Genomic DNA, 20,057 nt, shown 5'->3' with positions numbered 1-20,057 from the left:
AGTTACATGTCAGTTAATCAATTTTAAGTAACTGGATCTATGTAGATGCCATTTATTGAGATGAGAAAGTGTGATAGAGCAGGGTTTGTTTGGGTTTGAGGGAAGGAAGCAGTAACTCAGTTTTGGGCATTTTAAGTTTGAGGTACCTACTAGAAATTTAGTGAACTATGTAAAATAGGTGATTTAGAAATAGTGACTGCTATGTTTGTTATCACCTGAATGTAGGAGACTCAGAGACAGAAAAACTGAAGCAGGAGCCTGGGGTCTGAAGTCTGTTTATTAGGACTGCCCATGGGTATATATAGGGTCTGTAGGTGCAGGGAAAAACAGGAAATGTGCCCAGGAAATGTGCCAGACGCAAAGGGTGGGGTGCATGTTTGTACCGGACCTGGGGCTTCTTGTAACTTCTACTAGATACAAAGTAGTGGGGTGCAGCTATTTGCAGGACAGAGTGCACTGTGCTCTGCTGACTTGTTTGTTGGCCTTACTGGGGAGTGTGCTCACCCATGCACAACATTAGCCAGGGTGGACAGGTGCTCTTGAGGTCCTGCAGAGTTAGCCACAAGCTAGGAGGCTGGAACCAAAGTTAGAAGCCATTTGGATATCATTAGCACAGAAGACAGTATAAACCAACATTTTCCCCCTTCTGTATCAACTTTGTTCATGCAAATTTCATTTTGTGTAATTGTGAATGTTACTTTGACTTCTGTTCCACTTACCTCATCTTTAAAATGGACATAATAATAGGGTTGTTGTAAGGATTAAAAGAGTCCATATAAGTTACTATAATTTAATTTTATATAAACAGAGTGCTCAGACCAGTCAAGACTCAGTGGTGTTAATGACTGTTATTATCGGTTATGAGTGGTATTTTAAACTACTAGACTCGAAGAGATAACATAGAGAATGAGTGTAGATAGAGAAAAGGACCAAGGAAGGAACCCTGAAGCAACACAACATTTAGAATTAGAGACAGGATGCAGGAGACTGAGTGGAGGGATAGAAGTCACACCCGGAGGGCCCTCCCTGTTGGCGTAATGGGTTAAGTCCCAGCACTGTGAAGCTATCCACAGCCACCACTTTGGTCCCCGGCCTTGGAAGTGACCCACATGTCACAGCAGCCCTCTCCTGTCTCACCCACTGCTCCCCTCAGCAGTGTGTTTCTGTCAGTCTGCTTGTTCTGTTCCCCACTATGTCTCTGGTGAATCCTCTCACCCCTGTACTCTAATTCTTGTATGCATAAAGAAATAAATCTTAAAAAAAGAATTTCTTTTTTAAAAAAAAAAGTCAAACTAGAAGTATATACACCCTCTAGAAGCCTAGATATTGAAGACAATATTTCAAGGGAAAAGCCATCAATTTGGACAAATTTTGCTTGAGAGATCAAGTAGGAGGAGGACTGAGACTTACTTGATCCTTGGGTTTGTTAAGATAAAAGTTGTTGGACATCTTGAAAAGTGACTTGACCAGAGTAGAATGTGTTTGAAAGCCTAATGGGCTGGGAAAAGGAGAGAAGAGAGGCACAGAATTGGAGGACATGCGCATAGACAACCAGAGGAGTTTTGCTATAAAGAGGAACTGTCGGAATGGAGCTGGAGGAATATATGTGGCAACTGGGACATGTGGGAGTAGTGGCTGCTTATCGATTACTGGATGGGAGCTGGTACAGTCAGTGGGCACAGCGATGTGCAGACTTTCTCCTCCAGTGGGAGAAAACTTGATTTTGACTGACATGGGGCGGTTGTAGCATTTGAGTAGGTAAACTGAGGTGGATAAGTATGCTTGTTTGTTTACTTTGGGGGGGTGTCAGTCTTCCTCATTGGCAGAGACCGGCCATCCATAATGAGGGTGGAAAATATGGAGGTGCTGTTATTGGATTTGGCAGTGGGAAAATAGGTCATTCTGTGAGTGCTTTCATTTTCAGGTTTTCATGTAGATGATGATTCCTGAGGTGTTTTGCTGCTGTATCTCCTTGAGGGTGTTTGCTTTACTCAAATGATAACAAAATAACCCTAGGACACTTCTAATAGACTATTTGGTGGCCAAGTTAGGTAAAGAAAGTGAAATACTCTTAAGGGAAATGTGCAAAACAATTTTTTTTTTGGTAGAAAGCCTCACCAAGTTTTCCCCTAAGATCTGTGGTTTCCATAAATTAATAGAATCATCACTTATGTTGATTTCCTATTTTGTGTTTGATTACAGGTAAATTCAAAGTCTTTTTTTCTTCTTTTCAGGTGCTGGAGAATCTGGTAAAAGCACCATCGTGAAACAGATGAAGTAAGTTGGAACAAGGCCTTTGTAGGACATTCCCTCAGGCTTAAAAGTCCATAGTATCTTTTCATTTTAAGTCCATGGTAATGATTTATGATTTTTTTTTTTAAAGAATCATTCACGAGGATGGCTATTCAGAGGAAGAATGTAAACAGTATAAAGTCGTTGTCTATAGCAATACTATCCAGTCCATCATCGCCATCATCAGAGCCATGGGACGCCTGAAGATCGACTTTGGGGAAGCTGCCAGAGCAGTAAGTGGTTCTCCTTTTCTCTTCCCTTGCTCTCTTTTGGTAGCCGCAGCTCAGCAAAATTTGCTTCCTGTTTTAGGAAAATGCATGTAAGTAACAAGAGAAGATGCAGCAAAGTACTATATTCATTTGAGAAATGTTTGCAGTCTGCTTTCAGAGATGCTAGATTCCCCAACAGAGGAGTCTCTAGGAAATGGGGTTCTGTGAGTCTCCTGTTGGTTTCTGTGATGATTGTTCTATATTCACCTGCATTTTTTACAGCATCGTTGTCTTTCATTCTGTAAGAAAATGGTAACATTAAAATAATCTAAAAGAAAGGTTTGATATGTAGCTCTGCTTTCTGAGGTTTAGAGATTAAAGGCAAAAATCAGTCTCCCAGAATAATTTAGTTAGGACAAGAACATACGAACATAAGTCTAAGTTTTAGTGGCAGTTTCCAGGTATGCAAGAATTCTCTATCCCTGTATTGGATTATATCGTGTCCTGGCCTAATTCTTGCACGTGTCAGCTACTCAGAAGTTGTGTTGGATAATTCTGGTACTTAGTGGGCACTAGTCTGGTTTGTAAATAAGGATGTTTAGCACAGTGGGGAGAGCAGGGAATCCTTTATATCATAATCAGCTAAATGCTCAGAGAGGACTGGGAATGTCAAGAGTGATCTCTTAGAACTTAGGTGAGTTATCAGTTATGTTTAGATGCTGTGGACAATAAAATGAAGGTGACATGGGGTGACTGCGTGTTTGTTGGGCAAAGTCTACCTGTCTGTGAAGCACACTTACAGGTATGAGCTAGTATTCAACATTTAAGTGGGAAATTGTTGAAGGGTAAACTATTAAGAGCATGGTTATGGTTGGATGGTATTAGAGGAGGAACACTTAGAAGTGGATTAAGGAAAAGGGAGCGAGAGACAGGACTGCAAAATGTTTGGAGAAGAGGGCCCTCGTGGCACAATTGAAGTCTTTATTTTTGTTTTGCTCCTTTCAGTCTCTTCTCTTGCCTCTTGTATTACTTTGGGTTGTGCCCTCTACCTCAGTTAATTGACTTCTTAGTTTTCCTTTTTTTATTTCTCACCCTCTGACTCATTTTCATATCTCTTGATCATTCTCTCTCATTTCCTTTATTATTACTATTACTAATTTTGGGTCCTAATTCTCCTTTCATCAGACGGAGCTGATAACTTCAGTCTCAGTCTGTTTGGGCTGCTATAACAAAACAGCACTCACTTGGTAGTTCGCAAGCACAGGAATTTATTTCTCACAGCCTGGAGGCTGGCACTCCGAGATCAGGTGCCCTGCTTATGGTGGTGTGGGTGCCCTTGTCTAGGTTGTAGACTTCTCGCTGTGTCCTCCCATCATGGAAGGGGAAGGAACTGCTGGGGTCTCTTTACAAAGGCAGTAGTCTGTTCATGAGGGCTCCGGCCTAATGACCTGGACACCTGCCAAAGTACCCTACCTCCTAGTACTTCACAGTGGGAATTAAGGAGCTTGCCTTGAGGATTTTGGGGAGAACATGAACTTTCAGGCCATGGTACTCCTCTTCCTTTCATTTCTATTTTTTTTAATCAAATCAGTGGTCATAAGTCTGACATGCCTGTTTCACCTGATAACAGCTGACATCATTAATTCTTCTTGGTCTCTTGAGTCACATAGCTTTCCAGTATCCACCCATCTACTAATCTACAGTTGTATAATTTTTTTTTGATGTTTCTCTTTCCCCTTCATAGGTAAGGATTTATGTGTTTTTATATATAACACCTCCCTTATCCTTTTCTAGTCTTTTGTGGTTACTTAGAGCACAGAAGAGAACAGAGCTAGAGTGGGATAGGTTGCTTTTTCCTTATAACTGTAAGAGTGGAGGTTAGAAGTTCATTAGAAAGAGGGACCTCTATGGATCTATAACAATGGTTTATTGTGAGGAAGCAGAATTAGGTCAGTGGAAGAAATTAAGTGGTGAGGGAAGAGTATTTCCTTCTAAAGTAATGCTTACAAAGTCATGACAGCAAAAACATGTAATAGTTCTCTGGATTTTGAAATTTGTTAAAATCGAATCTACATTCAAAAAAAGAGTAATGTTGACTGAGTTTTTGGATATCTGCATGGGTATATGGCAGATTTCAGAGCCAAGGGAGTATAACATCTTCAGATGTGAACTTTTCTCAATCATTACTTCCTTTATTTAAAATGTGCATCTTTGAAAAGAGAGAAGGGGAATATAGATGTTAGATGAAGTTTCTTATAGAGGGTTAGGACTCAGATTACTAGAAAGAATACAGGGAAGGCTTTTACAGGAAAAATATTACTAAGCAAAAGGCTACTGAGACTGACACCTCGATGTTGGAAACATGAGTGGTGACTCTGGTTAGTTTTGTTTTGCTCGGTTTGGTGTTCAGGTGTTGGGAATACACAACTCTTAGGTGATGGTTAGTTGTGGTTCCTCCTGTGGTTTGAGTTGCTGGTTCATTTTGTCCTTGTGTGTGCTTTTTTTTGCCCCCATTAACTGATTGTCATAATTATTTGAAAGTGACTTGAGACAGATAAATAGTAGATTCGGGGTGTGGAATCAGCCCACGAGTCCTGTGTTTATTATGACACTGTCTGTCGAGGGCTGCACACAATAAAACAAACAAAAAATCACATTTCTCATAGCCCTTTTCCTCTCCGCCTCTGCCTCTGACATGTTTTAGGTTTAAAAACTAAAACTGCTGCTAGGGCTGTGTCTATAACACAAAGCTTTGGTCAGATCTCTTTTTGTTACTTGTTCCTTGTGCCCTTTCCTCCTCTCTTATCTGGAACTTTATTAGTCCTTTGTGGGTAGTTAAATGCCGTCGGAGTTTGTTCCCTAAGGCTTTTATTTCCCCCAACCAGGCTGCCTCAGCCTTCTCCTCTTCTGTTCTTCTATGTGATTTGAATGGTTCAAGAGAACAGTTTCTTAAACTTAATGTTTTGTTGTTGTTTTTAAACTCTCTTTGATGTATTTAGGCTCTACTTCGTATGGTCTGGGCTTTTCATATCTGTTTTTATTGTCTGCTTTTAACAGAATGAAAATTTGTTATATGTGCCTCTTTCACCAGTTTTTATTTTGTTTTTCAAAAAATCTTGAGATGGAGCTTTATAGGCTAGTCAGATGAAGTCTTTTCAGGGGATGATGTTGTGTGGAGAAGTTGTGGGGGATAAAATGATTCTTTAGCCCAGTCTTGCGCTGCTTCTGCAGTGGGGTGAGGAAGAGGAGAGACTCCCTGTGTGTTTGTCTCAGTCTGCCCAGCCGGGAAAGGCCTCCCTGAGACCTCCCTTAAAATAATACAACCTGTAATGCATGTGTGTGTGGTCAAGCCCTTAAGAAACAGAGAACCATCTCTCTCTTTCTCTCTGACCTCCTTTCTCAGGATGACGCCCGGCAGTTGTTTGTTCTAGCCGGCAGTGCTGAGGAAGGAATCATGACTCCGGAGCTAGCAGGCGTGATTAAACGATTGTGGCGAGATGGTGGGGTGCAAGCTTGCTTCAGCAGATCCAGGGAATATCAGCTTAATGATTCTGCTTCATAGTAAGTAATTTTCTCTGTGAAACTAATAACATAATTTGGTGACTTGAAAAAGTCCAGTGCCCATCTTTAAGGAAAAATCGCCAAGGTGCCTTCTAACTATAGTCTCCGAACATCAGCGTGTGTAGAGCCGTTGGTCCCTTTGTATGACTCAGAGAAAAATGTTTCCTCTTGAATGTAAATGGGATGGACTGGCACCATACAGCCTTTGGCAGCCTGTGATAAGCGAGTGAAAGAAAGCGCTATCTATTGCAGCTGGGTCCTGAATTTCTTCCAACTCAGTAAGTTCCTTCTGCATAAAAGCTTTGCATTGATTGCCAAGTAGTGAGGGAAATAGAGCTGTGATAGCCCTTTTTATGCGCCCAGCTCTGTGGCTGCCTTGCACTGTGGGTTGATTTCTCTGGTGCTAGTCACCACTTAGAATCTTTTGCCAGATCACAGTAATAGACTTTGTATAAGGGGAGTTGAGTCTCAGAATGAAGTTGGGGCCTCTGTTTGTCAAGAAAATTCTTGAGAGTGTTACATAGTTTTAAAGAATCTAACTCATGCTTCTTTGATTTAATAATCATTAATCATTAATTAGATTTAATAATTTTTTTCCTGTTTTAGTTCTTTTACATGTTTGCTTATTTTTTAATGTTTGGGGACATTTGTGAAGTTTTTATTACCTTACCCTTGGGATATGTGAAGGCATTTGTAGCATTAAGGTTATTTCTCGAATATTGTATTTTTCTGGTTTTCCTATCTTCATTCAAGCCTAAATTGTAGTAAGAAATTCAATATTGAAAGGTTATTTATTCTTTAAGTGAAAACAAGACTTTTGAAATGTTTTAGAATTCTTGCTTTTAATATTTTTTAGTTGCAAATTTTGGTAGTTTCAGGAATTTTCCCTGTACATCTGATTTGTAGAGGTTTTTCCCTCCCATAATTGTTTATCTAAACTTGACTGGTTCCTTAGTATTATTAATGATAGTATTTTTATAGAAGATCATTAATGATTCACTTGTAATGGTGCCACCTAATTTCTAGTTTTTTGGCCAAAAAATCTTTTGAAACTCTGAAATTTTGAAGGATTTAATTTACCAGTAGAGTGATATTTTGATAATTACATTACTTGAGTGTCTGAGGGCTTTTGATTTAGTTTGGTTTTTGTACTGTGTGGTACACACAGTAGTTAGTTAATAATCGGGAATCTTTCCTTTAATAAGAATGACACTGTGTTGTTGTTTTTAATTTTGGCCTTCACAGTTTAATTCTGTATTATAACTAAAGCTGTTTTGTACAGTGCACATAGAATCTAATCGTCCTGTGATGGATTCACATGTGTTCCTCATCTCTTACATGATACTGAAGTTATTTATTGGCAAGTTCAGAATCTGCTTTTGGCAAGGAACTAGTGGACTAGTTCAGTCTGCTGACTTGCTGTGCATACCGTGTGCTTCACCTAGTAAAGATACATTTATGTTTTATTTAGCTACCTAAATGATTTGGACAGAATATCCCAAACCAACTACATTCCAACTCAGCAAGATGTGCTGAGGACAAGAGTGAAGACCACAGGCATCGTGGAAACGCACTTCACCTTCAAAGAGCTGTACTTCAAGTAAGTTGCCATCTTCTCGCCAGATGTACCAGACCCAAACATCTTGCCGTTAGTTAGTGTCTTTTACTCAGTTACCTTTCTTTAGGCAATATTCCTGTGCTTTGCACTCATCAACCGGCACCAGTACTTGGGGCTTCAGGTATTTCTTTTCTTTCTCTGCATAGCATAAAGTAGTGTCCAGTTGGAGGAAATTAAAAAATAAGTTGTTGAATTAGTCAAAGTTACCGTTTTATTTTTAATTTTATTCTTTTCAGCTGTTTTTTTTGGTTAGAATTTCCAAAATAGGTATTGAATTTTTGTTGTTTAGAATCAGAAATACTAGAGGGATAGAAAGCCAGGTTTCTAGTTTAGTTATATAGCTTTGTCTTGTCATTTTGATGTTAAAATGTAAATGATCAGTGTTGGTTTCTTCTTGTTGGATCACATTTTTCTTCAAGTAACCCTAATGGAGTAAAGGTTATACTGCTATGGTTTGCCGATTGATATGTGCACAGCTGAGTTCTTACTACAGTGTAGAACGAAATGTTCACCTGGGGGAGGCATTTGGGGGCGGTAAGACAGCATTGAAACTCCTGATTTTAGATGGAGAAAATACTAGGGTTCTAATTCAAAGGATTTTCTCATTGCCATTAGTAAATTCTAAAATAGACTTCACCTTGTCTCTGCGTTAATGTTCTTTTAAATATTAGACCTGTCTGTTTGGTTCTGCTTGTTTGACTTTTGAGAGTAATAGTAAACTCCCCCTTCGTGATATGGTGTACTTCAGAGCTACCTCACTATGTTTGTTTGTAGAATGTGATACTTGGTATTTTTGGGTTCACATAGAACTCCTAGCTCACATCTTCTCACTGTCCTTTTCTATGAAAATCGTTGCTTCACAGCTTTTGTTAGGTCTACTCGATACCATAGTTTAAGTACCACTAGATAACCAGTTGGAGTCTTAAAATCCTAACATTCCATATCTGAAACCTGGCGCAGGAAAATTAACAGGTCAACTGAGTATTTTTAGAATAGGATAGCTGTTCTCTTTAGTAGTGATGAATTTAACAAGCACAACAAAGGTCACTTGAGTTATCACCTAGAAATTGTGAGAATGAGATGTTTCTTTGTGTGCCATAAGATTAATAATCTGTCTACAGTTAAATGTTGTGACCTTCATTTAATGTGGAAAACATACTTGTTGCTATCATTGATCTTTGCTCAGGTAAGTCCTGGTGTTGTATATACATCAGGAATTGTAGACAGATCCAGCGACAGAGCTGCAGCCACTTCACTGTTGGCGTGATGTGCAGATACCTTGATCTGAAATAATGTCACTTCCTTTTCCTCTTCTCTCTAGGCATAATCACTATCCATTTGTTCAGATATTAATTGAGCAGCTAGTATACCCAAGGCATTGTGTAATTGCTTACTTACCTCTCATTCATGAGGTAATGTTCATGAAATGTTGATCTTAGTGTAAATGTTAATATGGCTAAAAGCCCACCTGGGAACCCCATGATATTCTGCCAGTTTTATGAAAGTTACAGAGAAAAGTAGAGGGGTAAACTGATACTATTGGTATACCAGTGTGTCCCACTGAAAGACTTCCTGATGAAATAGATGATGGTCACGTTCCTAGAACCGATAATTTGATCTTGTATTAAAGCCAAATTATGATTGCATCATTCCAGATGTCATGACCAAAGTTTGAAAAGAATTGCAAGGTCAACCAAAAGAAAAAGTCAGGTCATGAAGAGATAAAATGACTGTTCTCTTTTAAACACACATTGAGAAATTACTCAGCTGTGTCTTCTTTCTCTTGAGTGTCGGAGGGAAAAATTCTCTAGAAATTGAGATCACTGGTCACTGTAGATCTGACACACTAAACTAGAATGGCAGAGTTTAGCCTTTCAAAAACATTTGTCATCAAATAGATAACTTAGGAGTATCCAACTGTTTGTGTGCATATGTTGTCATACCCAGTACTAGCAAAAAGACAAAGGGTTCTTTCTGCGGTGGGAGGTCGACGAGGACACGGTTGGCAGAAGCTCAGTACCAAGCACTTGCCTCAGACTATCAAGAAAGCCCCCCCAGCCGGGAGTGGGGAGTAAAAAACTAACCTGTCGTGAACATGAAGTGTGTTTACATGTTCCGTTATGTTGTTATTAATGGGGGGTCGGAAAATATTGGTGGTTTTGTTTTTAGGTACTGAGTTCTTGGAATCCTCCTGTAAAATATAATTTATCGTCTCTAAACAGTTCTCACAATTAATTTGCAAAACATCTTTTCCTTAGCGTAAGGAAAACAAATTACTGAATTATTTAGGGAGAAGTTATGAAAGCAAAATGTGCTTTGAGCATATGTATTTTTCCATTATTCTGTGTTAACTAAAGAGCTTACTTTTTTTGTTGTATTATAAAAGATTTTGCATATGCAGTAGTGGGAAGTTTCTTAACCATGTCAGTTTGGGGAGCGGTATATACATGACCTTGCTGAATTTGTGCTTTCTTTTCTTACTCAGGATGTTTGACGTAGGTGGCCAAAGATCAGAGAGAAAAAAATGGATTCACTGTTTCGAGGGAGTGACGGCAATTATCTTCTGTGTGGCCCTCAGTGATTATGACCTTGTTCTGGCTGAGGATGAGGAGATGGTATGTTGGAGTTTTTGGTAAAAAGGCCTCACTAATACAGCCACGAAGTGGGAAATAATGCTTAGGCGACTGTGCAGCCACTTGCTACTGAACTGAAAATAGAATGTTCTTAATTTTCTCCTTGTCAGTGAGAGTAGATTTTCGAAATAACAATCTATGCCCTATTGCTCTTAAGAGTTGACAATACACTGAGTATGTGGACATGACTATGGCCTCTTGTTAGCAGCCTGAGCCTGCAAGTGTTTCTTTCAGAAACCTATTCCATTTGCAGGGCAGGAAGGCAGCTCTCCCACGCACCCGCGACTGTGCAGGTGCCTCGCTTTCTTGTTCTCCTTTTCCTAATAAGCTGGTCCTGAATGTTAAAGAAAGTCGCAGAAGTGAGGGCTGGCCTTGATTTTCTGTCATTGCTGTCTGGCTCACTTCCGTGAGTGCCATTCAAGGCCTTCAAACATTGGTCTTGTTTTTCACTAATTATTAATCCGTTTTTACTTTTTGCTAATCCTATCATCCTTCCTTTCGTTTTCAGAACCGAATGCACGAAAGCATGAAACTGTTTGATAGTATTTGTAACAACAAATGGTTTACAGACACTTCAATTATTCTCTTCCTCAACAAGAAAGACCTTTTTGAGGAAAAAATAAAGAGGAGTCCATTAACTATCTGTTATCCAGAATACACAGGTAAGCACTCACAGAAGACTGCTGGAGATGAAAACTGTTAAGTCACCACTTTAGTGACACTCCCGCACGTGCGTGTTTGAACAGCGTGCTGTGCCTTAGAGCGAGGGTTCCCTTCTGGTGGCGTGAGCGTGTCATAAGACCCTTTCAGTCTAAAGTGCCATCCCAGGCATACTTGAGTTTACTGTGCCTATTTTGTAGTTCTGTCCTCACTTTTTGAGGATAATAAAGAGAAATAGGAAAGTTTTTTTTGGTTAAAATGTTTGAGAAAATACAAGAAGTGCAGTCACTGTACTCAAGAAAATGCCATCTAGTTGTAGAGAGAAGCAAGGAGGAGATAGAAATCCCCAGGCAGATGAATAAAAGCATTTTAGGAAGAGGGAACAGCATGCATGAAAATCCAGAGATTAAAGAAGGGACATGATTTGTTCTGTCACTCAGGAGCCTGAGAGCGGCCTGAAGGAGTGCTTGGAGAGCTGGGCAGGGATGCGACAGGGAGCCTTGTCTCATGCTGAGACACTGGGGAGCTACTGAAGACTTTTCGTTGGGGTACATGATGTGAGATTTTACACAGATTGTACAGTACATAGCAATAAAGGTAGATAATAGGGGAATGGAATTAATAAGGACTCTCTTGGATGCATAGAAACTTCTGTTCTAGATACAGAGCTATATGATGGGAACCAAAGTCCAGAAAGTAGACGTGTTTTAAGACTATCTTTGGGGTGAAGAAATAGGAAGCTGTCATGGGCCCTGGAAGCATTTCTTTCCCTCTTCCTCACCTTCTCTGTATATCTCTTTGTTCTTGTCTTTCCTAAATAGCTTTCTCTGCTATTCAGTTTATGTGATAAAAGATGACTGCCACAGCTTCTGTGTCTCTTCTATTTAAAAGATAGGCAGGGCTAGGATTAAATGGCCCTGGGCTCGAATTCCTAAAGGAGGTCCTGGCCAGGTTAAGTCCGACAAAAATGCTCAGTTCATCGACAAAAATGCTCAGTTCATCGTTCACTCAAGGTCAGGGACACAAACACGACTGCAAGGGCTACATCACCATGACCTTTAGATCAGGGTTGGCTATTTCCAAGGAAGGGGAATTTTTTTAAAGATTTATTTATGCATCCAGAACTGGAGTACCGGCCAGAAGTGCAGGGGTGGTGAGAGGGTTCACCAGAGACAGAGTGGGGAGCAGAACAGGCTGATCAATGAAGTATACTGATGAGGGGAGCAGTGGGCTGGTCAGGAGAGGTCTGCTGTGCCATGTGGGTCACCTCCGTGACCAGGGACCAAACTGAACTGCAGTGTCTGTGGCCAGCTTCATAGTGCTGCACTTTAACCCATTGTGCCACCAGGGAGGGCCCGAAAGGGGAATTCTTACTAGTTGAGCAGTGCTGTGAATGTTTTCCATAATAAGGTGAAAGGGTGTGGCTAGGGTAAGGAAGCGGGAAGGGTCAGCGATAATGGAGTCTTCACTGGGCAGTGGTGCTGTAATCTGAGCTTGTGTTTATTAGGAAGACTGATTTTTAATTGTGTAATATACAGGTAGTTATACATATGACCCTGGAACTTGGGGGGTGAGGTTAGGGACTAGATACATTGATTAGATAAAACATGGATGATACAGCCTAGGGTTAGACGAGACTAAAGGACCATGGACAAAATGAGAGAAAATACTAGACTCTGTTGGCAGGACCTTTCTTCTCTAGTGACAGGTTTATCTAGGATACAAAGAGAAGAACAGGAGAACCATTGTATCAGAAACCAAGAATGGAGGTTAAAACGTAAGGAGCAGTCTACATGTTACGTACAGGTAAAGTAAGATGCACACTGACAAGTGGTCTGTGGAGGAAGCAGTCAGGAGATGGTGATGGCTACTTAGATCATGTAAACACAGTGGTAAAGAGGAGGGCCAGGTATGGGTACTGAGTAGGAAGTGAAGAAATGGACAGGTATAACCTACTCCTGAGCAGCTTGTATCTCAGGGGAAGGAGAGATTTAGAATGTTTATAGGTTGGGCAAGAGAGAACTTACAAAAAGTAATGGGGGGAGGGATTAATAAGAGTCTAGTATGATGAAGAGGTACATGTGGTATCTATATGTCACTTACCTTTCTAGTCAGCAGTGGGCTGCATGCCTGAAGGTTGTCCTGACAGGCTGTGCCACAGAGTCTGGCTGTACAATGGGCTGTGCCATCTAGTTTGCATGAGGAATTTTGATGTTCACATGGTGACAGAATTGCCTAACAATGCATTTCTGAGAACATATCCCTATTATGCATGACTGTACGTGCACTGGAATATTATTTAGCCGTAAAAGGAACAAAGTTCTGATAGCTGCTACAACTTGAATGAATGTCATAAATTGAGTGAAAGAATACAAATTCAGAGGGTCACATTTGTGAGATTTGTTTTATGTGACATATTCTAAATAGGCAAATTTATCGAGACAGAAAGCATGCTAGTTGATGGTTACCAGGAGATGAAGGATGGGGAGTTATCAATTATTGACAGGATTGGGGTGGTGAAAACATTTTGAAATTGAAGGTAGGTGGTGGTTACATAACATTGTGAATTAACTGACTGCCACTGGTTTATATACTCACAATGGTTTATTGTACACTGCATGAATTTCACTTCAGTTTTAAAAAAAAATCTTGGTAGAGCAATGAATTTTGAACCAGCGGTACAGATTAGTTCAGATACAGGTAACTTTTAAATGAGATGGTAGACCAAGAAGTTGAGATGTAGCTTAAGTCCCGTGGCCTCTTTTGTCAGGGAAGTTGGGAATGTGACGGTCATCTGTTCAGAGGAAAAAGAAACGTAAGAATTGATGAGCTCATGTAGAAAATTGACATGTTTTAGGGTGGGAGAAAGGTTCTATTCAAGACAAAAGGACTGACTTTAACATTCTCGTTGGGAGTCTTCAGGCATTGCAGAGAATTCTCAGTATCCTCTCTCTCTCAAGGATTCTTTGTGGAGACAACTGTTTTCCTGCCTGAAAAAATTTGTTTGTCGATCATCTGTCTCCATTACTTTACTGACTCTGAAATTAAGAAACCTATTTGACCTGTCTAAAGAGATACCTCCCTCCAGTTCTTTAACTATTCTGTTTAATTTTTGTTTCATCTTTTTCTTTCTTTGTTTTGCTTTGTTAGTCTCCTTTATGTATTCGTTTTGGTATTTTTTTGCCACGCTTACTATTTTTCAATGAAAATAGTCTCTAGTTCACAGGAATGAATGTATAATGTCCTTTTTAAATTTTTTTTTTTTTAGATTTATTTATTTGTGCATCCAGAACAGGGTTACAGACCAGAGGTGCAGGGGCCGTGAGGGGATTCACCAGAATAGAATGGGGAGCAGAACAGGCAGAATGACAAAATACACTGCTGAGGGGAGCAGCAGACAGGTCAAGAGAGGTCTGTGCCATGTGGGTCACCTCCAGGGCAGGGATCGAACTTAACAGTGAAATGGCTGTGGCTTGCTTGCAGTGCTGAGCTTTAACCCGTTGCACCACCAGGGAGGGCCCCCTTTTAATTTTTTAAATCATTTTAAAATTCATTTTAACTATTGTAGAATATTCAAAGGCATGAATCTTTTTTCAAAAAAAAAAAAGATTTATGCATACAGAACTAGGGTACAGATCAGAGGTGCAGGACAGTGAGAGGATTCACCAGAAACAGAGTGGGGAGTAGAACAGGCAGATGGACCAAGTACATTGTTGAGGGGAGCAGCAAGTAGGAGAGGTCTGCTGTGCCATGTGGGTCACCCCCCTGGCTGGGGATCGAGCTCGTGTTAAAGCAGCTATGGCTAGCTTCATGGTGCTGTGCTTTTAAGTGGTTGTGCTACCAGGGAGGACCACCTTTTTAATTTTCTTGACTCTGCAGTCAGATTCTAGATTATTCCACCACCTTTTTAATTTTCTTGACTCTGCAGTCAGATTCTAGATTATTGTGAAGACTTAGAAAGTAGATGATACAGGAAGTGATCAAGAATATTTGTTACAAATGTTGTTGCAGATGGAGTTTACTTATGGTTCTCCCTCCCCTTAAAAACAACTTACTGCATATGCCATATGCCATAAAATTCACCATTTAAGAAGTACATAGTTCAGGTCCCTTTCCATTTTGTATATGTTAGTTTACCTTTAGTCATTTAATAATTATTGCCAGAAGGCTACTAGAATGATTTTTTGACAACATATGATTTAATCTTTTGGATTGTTTAGTTCTAGATCACGCCAAAGAACACAGAGCTTTTGACCTTTTAAATAATCAGCCTCCTCCAACCCTAGTTTTTCCTTGTATGCTTTTCATCTGAAAAATCTAGATGACAGAGCAAAGAGAAACCTAAAGTTGTGTTTTTCTGGATCATTTTATGTGATAGCTTCATTTTGCTTAGAATGAGAGTCTGCTTTCAAAAATCTACTGGTGATATCTAATGGTTATGGATATTGGATGTTTCATTGGGTCATAGTCCCTTTGTTTATAGGTAAACATGGTGGCTTGTCTTAGTTGGGTCCAGGTAGTCGTTACAATTTGACCTGAGAATATTAACTATCTATTTCAGGTTCCAATACATACGAGGAAGCAGCTGCTTACATTCAGTGCCAGTTTGAAGATCTGAACAGAAGAAAAGACACCAAGGAGATCTACACCCACTTCACTTGTGCCACAGATACCAAGAATGTGCAGTTTGTTTTTGATGCTGTTACAGATGTCATCATTAAAAACAACTTAAAAGAATGTGGACTTTATTGAAGAGTGTGGATGTGTATAAAAGGTGAAACTTGGGACAGTGTTGTTACAGTGCTGTAGTGATGTCTCTTGACTTTGTGGACTTGTTCTCATTGGAAATGTTCTTCTTTTCTAGTTACTGCAGTGTGGAGTGTTGAGACCAGACTTCTTTTGCTGTCTCAGGGGCAGCTACAAGCATGAATGGGACCAGGGAATGGCGGCAGCGTGCAGCATCTTGGCGCTCTTCCGCTCAGCCTTCTGTATCTAGGGGACTCTAAATTGACACGATGCTAACGTCAGACATTGGAATTGAAACAGCTGTAAAGTATGATTCGATCAGCAGGACATCCCTTGGATTTCGTAATATCAAATGTTTAGGCCAGATGTGGAGTTGAGGTGCTGCATTCTGGAACTTAATATGTAGCTTACTCTTTTTTCCTTCTTAAATCACCAGTAGTTCATTTTTAAGGTTTGTTGTTGTTTTTTTTTATCAAGAGAAGAATAACTTTACTAAATTTTATTTCTTTGGAAAGGAATCTTTATTAAAACAAACAGTCTTAACGGTGTGATGTGACCATATCATTTTGAAAATATTCCTCTTAGTAGGAACTCTTGGTTTTTAATTGTTGGTACGGTCAGACTTAGTATTTCCATAATTGTTTAATTCTTTACAGTTTTCGGGACTATAATTATAGCTCTTTTTCTGGAAGAAATTTGTTACTATCCTGTTTGAGTACCTATTATGTTTTTAAATGGTATTTACATTGGAGAGTTTGTAATAAACTCTCTGTTTTTTAAGCTTAAGGTTGAAAACTTTGTTTATGCTGATTACCAAATTACTAGATTAATGCCGATATTTTATGATACAGTCAGCTTCTTGAATACAGACACACCCAGGGCAGCTGCCAATCAGAAAGGCAAATGGCCAAGTCCCAAACAGAATCAGTGACTTTGCTGCTACGTAGCTACTGAATTGGCCACTTCAATTCTTGCTTGTTTGTCTCAGTCATAGGAGTTTGTAAAAGATGCCCCTTGTTTTCCATCTTCGTGGCCTTTTCTGTTGGGAAACATCTGAAGTGTATTAACAGTGCATGCTTTTACTTTGTAAACGTGGTGCCAAATCCCTGTTTGCCATTGTTTTTCATTGTAGCAATGTTAATTGTAGTAACCCTTAGTACTTCTTTTGCCGAAACAATTGCATTTTGGGACATTTTTCCACTTTGTTGTGTGTACAGATTTAAGCTGTTAGAGTTTGGCAGCAGTATTAAAATGGTGAGTAAAGAGCCCAGGGTTGCTCCTGCGTGTATCTAGTCCTTTCTGGAAAGATTGTTTCTTTTTGCCCCTGCTGACTGTGCTTTGGCCTTTGTCTGAGAATGGGTATGGGTAGGTCTCCTAAAAGTCTAGTCTTGGTGTGATAGTATTGCTGAATCCTGGCCTGACTGCAGGTCATATGTCATATCTGTGTAAGTGATATATAGTCATCATTTTCCAGATTTACAGTTTGGTTTTGTGGCAAGCTCTGGTCATCACAGCCTGCAGGTCCTTTTGTACAATGTATAGCAAATGTCACTGAATATTGAGTGATCCATTGGGGGAAGGCAAATGAAGAGAATGCATTTGGAGCTTTCCAGATCAGTAGTTTGACCAGTGCCTTTTGGGGTCCAGTCTTTTTGGATTGGATGCTACTTCATCTTTTGATGTGACCTTTGACTAGTTCGAACAAAATAAAGCAAAAAAGGTTAGTGGTCATCACAGTTGCTCAGAAAGCAAGCCACAGCACTTCAGTGCCTTCATTAGTAGTTTTTTTTTCCTTATTCTTTTTGGAAAAGTTGAACTATGCAGGCTATATAACTGTATTATCTAACAATTTTTTTCTTTAGGTGTTGGGAAAAGTTGATCTGAAAAAAAAATTACCATTTTCAGCTGGTGATTGGCTTGTGACCACAGTGTAATAAGGTTGCTGATACTTGTTCATTTTGAATCGGTCTTTTCCTTATTGTATTCTGTTACAATACAGGATCATCTGGAAATGAGAACTGGTGGGATGTTTATTTCTATAGTCTGGGCGTTAACGGGATGGTCTCACCGATAACTTGAAAGAACAGATAATCCAGGAAAGTTCATTTCACTTTGAGATGCATTTTGTATTTTCCTTTGAATATGTCTGATATGTTTGATATGTTCTTTTTTTTTTTTGCCCTTCTGTTAATCAAAAACAGTTCTCCATTTTTATGCCTCTACACCGTTTAAACTTGTTCTATATTTACATGAAGACCACTTCTACTCCATCATTATAAATTATTTACGTAAATGCACATTCTGTGAGGACACAGGAACACAAGTCAGTGGTTTTCAAATATGCCTTATATCAGAATCATCTAGATCTGTCTCAGATAGGGACTTTTCTTTGCTAGTGCTGGCAATCTATACGTTAAAAAAAAGGTGACTCAGATTATCAGCCTTGTAAATCACTAAATTTGTACTTTGAAATAAAAGATCTTTTCTTATAGCCGATCCAGAATCTGTACTACTCTGGAGAAAAGTGACTGATACTTGTTATCAAAGAACTGAACTTTACCTTATATCTTGTCTGTGGAGAATGCTGGAGATTTGTGATGGATCATGTTTCAGAATGCAGGCCAGGCTTTGGACCATCTAAGAAAATGAAAATTTAATGAATAAAGAACTTTAAAGGCCTTAGCAGGAAAGAATGCAACTATAGCTTTGACAGTCACACCTTCTCCACCTCATTAAAACCTTGAACAGTAGACTTGCCATCATGGAGCTCTGAGTAAGGAGGAAATACTCTCCTTAATGTTCTCTCTTCCCTTACTTTATAAAATTAGTTTTGCAATAGATTTTCACCTCCTGACATGAAAATTCCAGGACTTCTCAGTTATTCATAAGTGAATCTTGATATGACAGTTTCATCTTGGGTAGTTTGAATTCTAAATCTCCAGTTCAGTGTGTATTTTACTTTCTTTTTTCACTTATGAATTGTTACTTTTTTATAAGGTGCTGCTTTCTAAGAATAGATGGACCAAATTGTTGGGGGGGGCTGTTTCTCTTGCTGTTTGGTTTTCATTCTGTTAATGTATTCCACTTGTATATTATTATATGCTCATTTTGGAGTACTTAAAAACTAACTGCTGGTTCTTCTAATTCATTTGTCTGCCTTACATTGTTATATCCTGACCAATGTTTTCTGGTTTGTAGCTGTGACTTTCTTTTGACATTGCTTGCCTGGTCTGACTGGCTACTTCGTGTCTGTATCCATTTACTTAGTATAGTTCTGCAGTTTCCTGTTTCCTTATCCCTTGCTATTTTGACAGCTACATGCATGGTAAAGTTAGTGCCTGATGCCAATTAAGGACATGCCTCCAGTTGATTTTTTTCCTCCCTTTTAGTTGTTAAAAGGCACAATCCTCTACTCAACTGCGGCACTGATTCCCGTTCCCCTTACTGCCTGTGAAATGTCTCATGTTGTATTGTCTCTTCAGTTAGCTCCATTTCCCAGCACTGTCAGGTAACTGCCATTCCACTTTTTGGCTTCACGGTACAAATCGGAGCTCTGATCCGGACAAGTCATGGTTCTCCACATAGCTTATGGCAGCCCAGCCCAGGAGAAAACCAGCCTGCCAAGCAAGAGGCCTGAAATCAGAAGTTGATCTTGCTCTCAGTTATAAAGTGAAAGATTTAAGTGAGGAATGGGAGAACTAGTTTCCAGGATGTGGTCACTATCTTTGTTACTGTTTTGGTTTTAAGCCTTTCCTTTATCCGTCCACCCCCATTTTCTCATTACATTTTGAGTTGCCTCTGCTGAGGAGAGCATACTTCAGAACCAATGGAAGAGAGTCTCCTTCCTCCCCCTAGCCACCCCCTCCTCCCAGCCAGCTCCTTCCCCCCATTCTCCTGTAAGGCCTACATACACCTGGCCTGACTCGAGTGTTTTCGGAATAAGAGATAATAAGGAATATCATACAGCGGTATTTCTCTGGAGTTGCATACTAACATAGTTTTCCTGGCTAACCTACCATGCGAGATTGTTGCAGACAGGTCCCAGGCATGTGTACTTTTAAATAAATGCCTCACAGGCTGCTTCTGCACCTGACCTGGGCCAGCACTCCTGGGACAATTGAATAGGGCCAATATTAGGATCAGCACAAGTTACAGAAGACTTGAGCATAACTAGTGAGTTTCTTATTTGCCAGTAGAAAGAGGCATCGTTGGTGTATTATTTAAGGTGCCTTCTATCAAAAAATAAAAATTAGTATGAGGACTGTTTGATCAAAAAACACTCCTGCATTTTAGACTCAGTACAAGTTTCTTGAATAATGTTAATGTTGATGAGAAGGA

At 39.7% G+C, this 20,057-nt stretch overlaps 1 protein-coding gene across 1 annotated transcript in view; it reads left to right on the top strand.

The window, feature by feature from the left end:
- GNAI3 (guanine nucleotide binding protein (G protein), alpha inhibiting activity polypeptide 3) overlaps positions 1 to 16,989 on the top strand; it is a 36,565-nt gene extending 19,576 nt beyond the window's left edge. Inside the window, exons 2-9 of the mRNA XM_004689691.2 lie at positions 2,235 to 2,277; positions 2,384 to 2,525; positions 5,905 to 6,062; positions 7,534 to 7,662; positions 10,166 to 10,295; positions 10,822 to 10,975; positions 15,535 to 15,747; positions 15,838 to 16,989. Coding sequence (XP_004689748.1) covers positions 2,235 to 2,277; positions 2,384 to 2,525; positions 5,905 to 6,062; positions 7,534 to 7,662; positions 10,166 to 10,295; positions 10,822 to 10,975; positions 15,535 to 15,725 — 947 coding nt within the window. The 3' untranslated portion in view covers positions 15,726 to 15,747; positions 15,838 to 16,989. The remainder of the gene's footprint in view (positions 1 to 2,234; positions 2,278 to 2,383; positions 2,526 to 5,904; positions 6,063 to 7,533; positions 7,663 to 10,165; positions 10,296 to 10,821; positions 10,976 to 15,534; positions 15,748 to 15,837) is intronic.
- Positions 16,990 to 20,057: the final 3,068 nt, after the last annotated feature.

Source organism: Condylura cristata, unplaced genomic scaffold (assembly GCF_000260355.1).
Source record: "Condylura cristata isolate star-nosed mole 26May11 unplaced genomic scaffold, ConCri1.0 scaffold00026, whole genome shotgun sequence".
In the NCBI taxonomy this organism is placed as follows: domain Eukaryota; kingdom Metazoa; phylum Chordata; class Mammalia; order Eulipotyphla; family Talpidae; genus Condylura; species Condylura cristata.
This window is presented reverse-complemented; position numbering and strand designations above follow the sequence as displayed.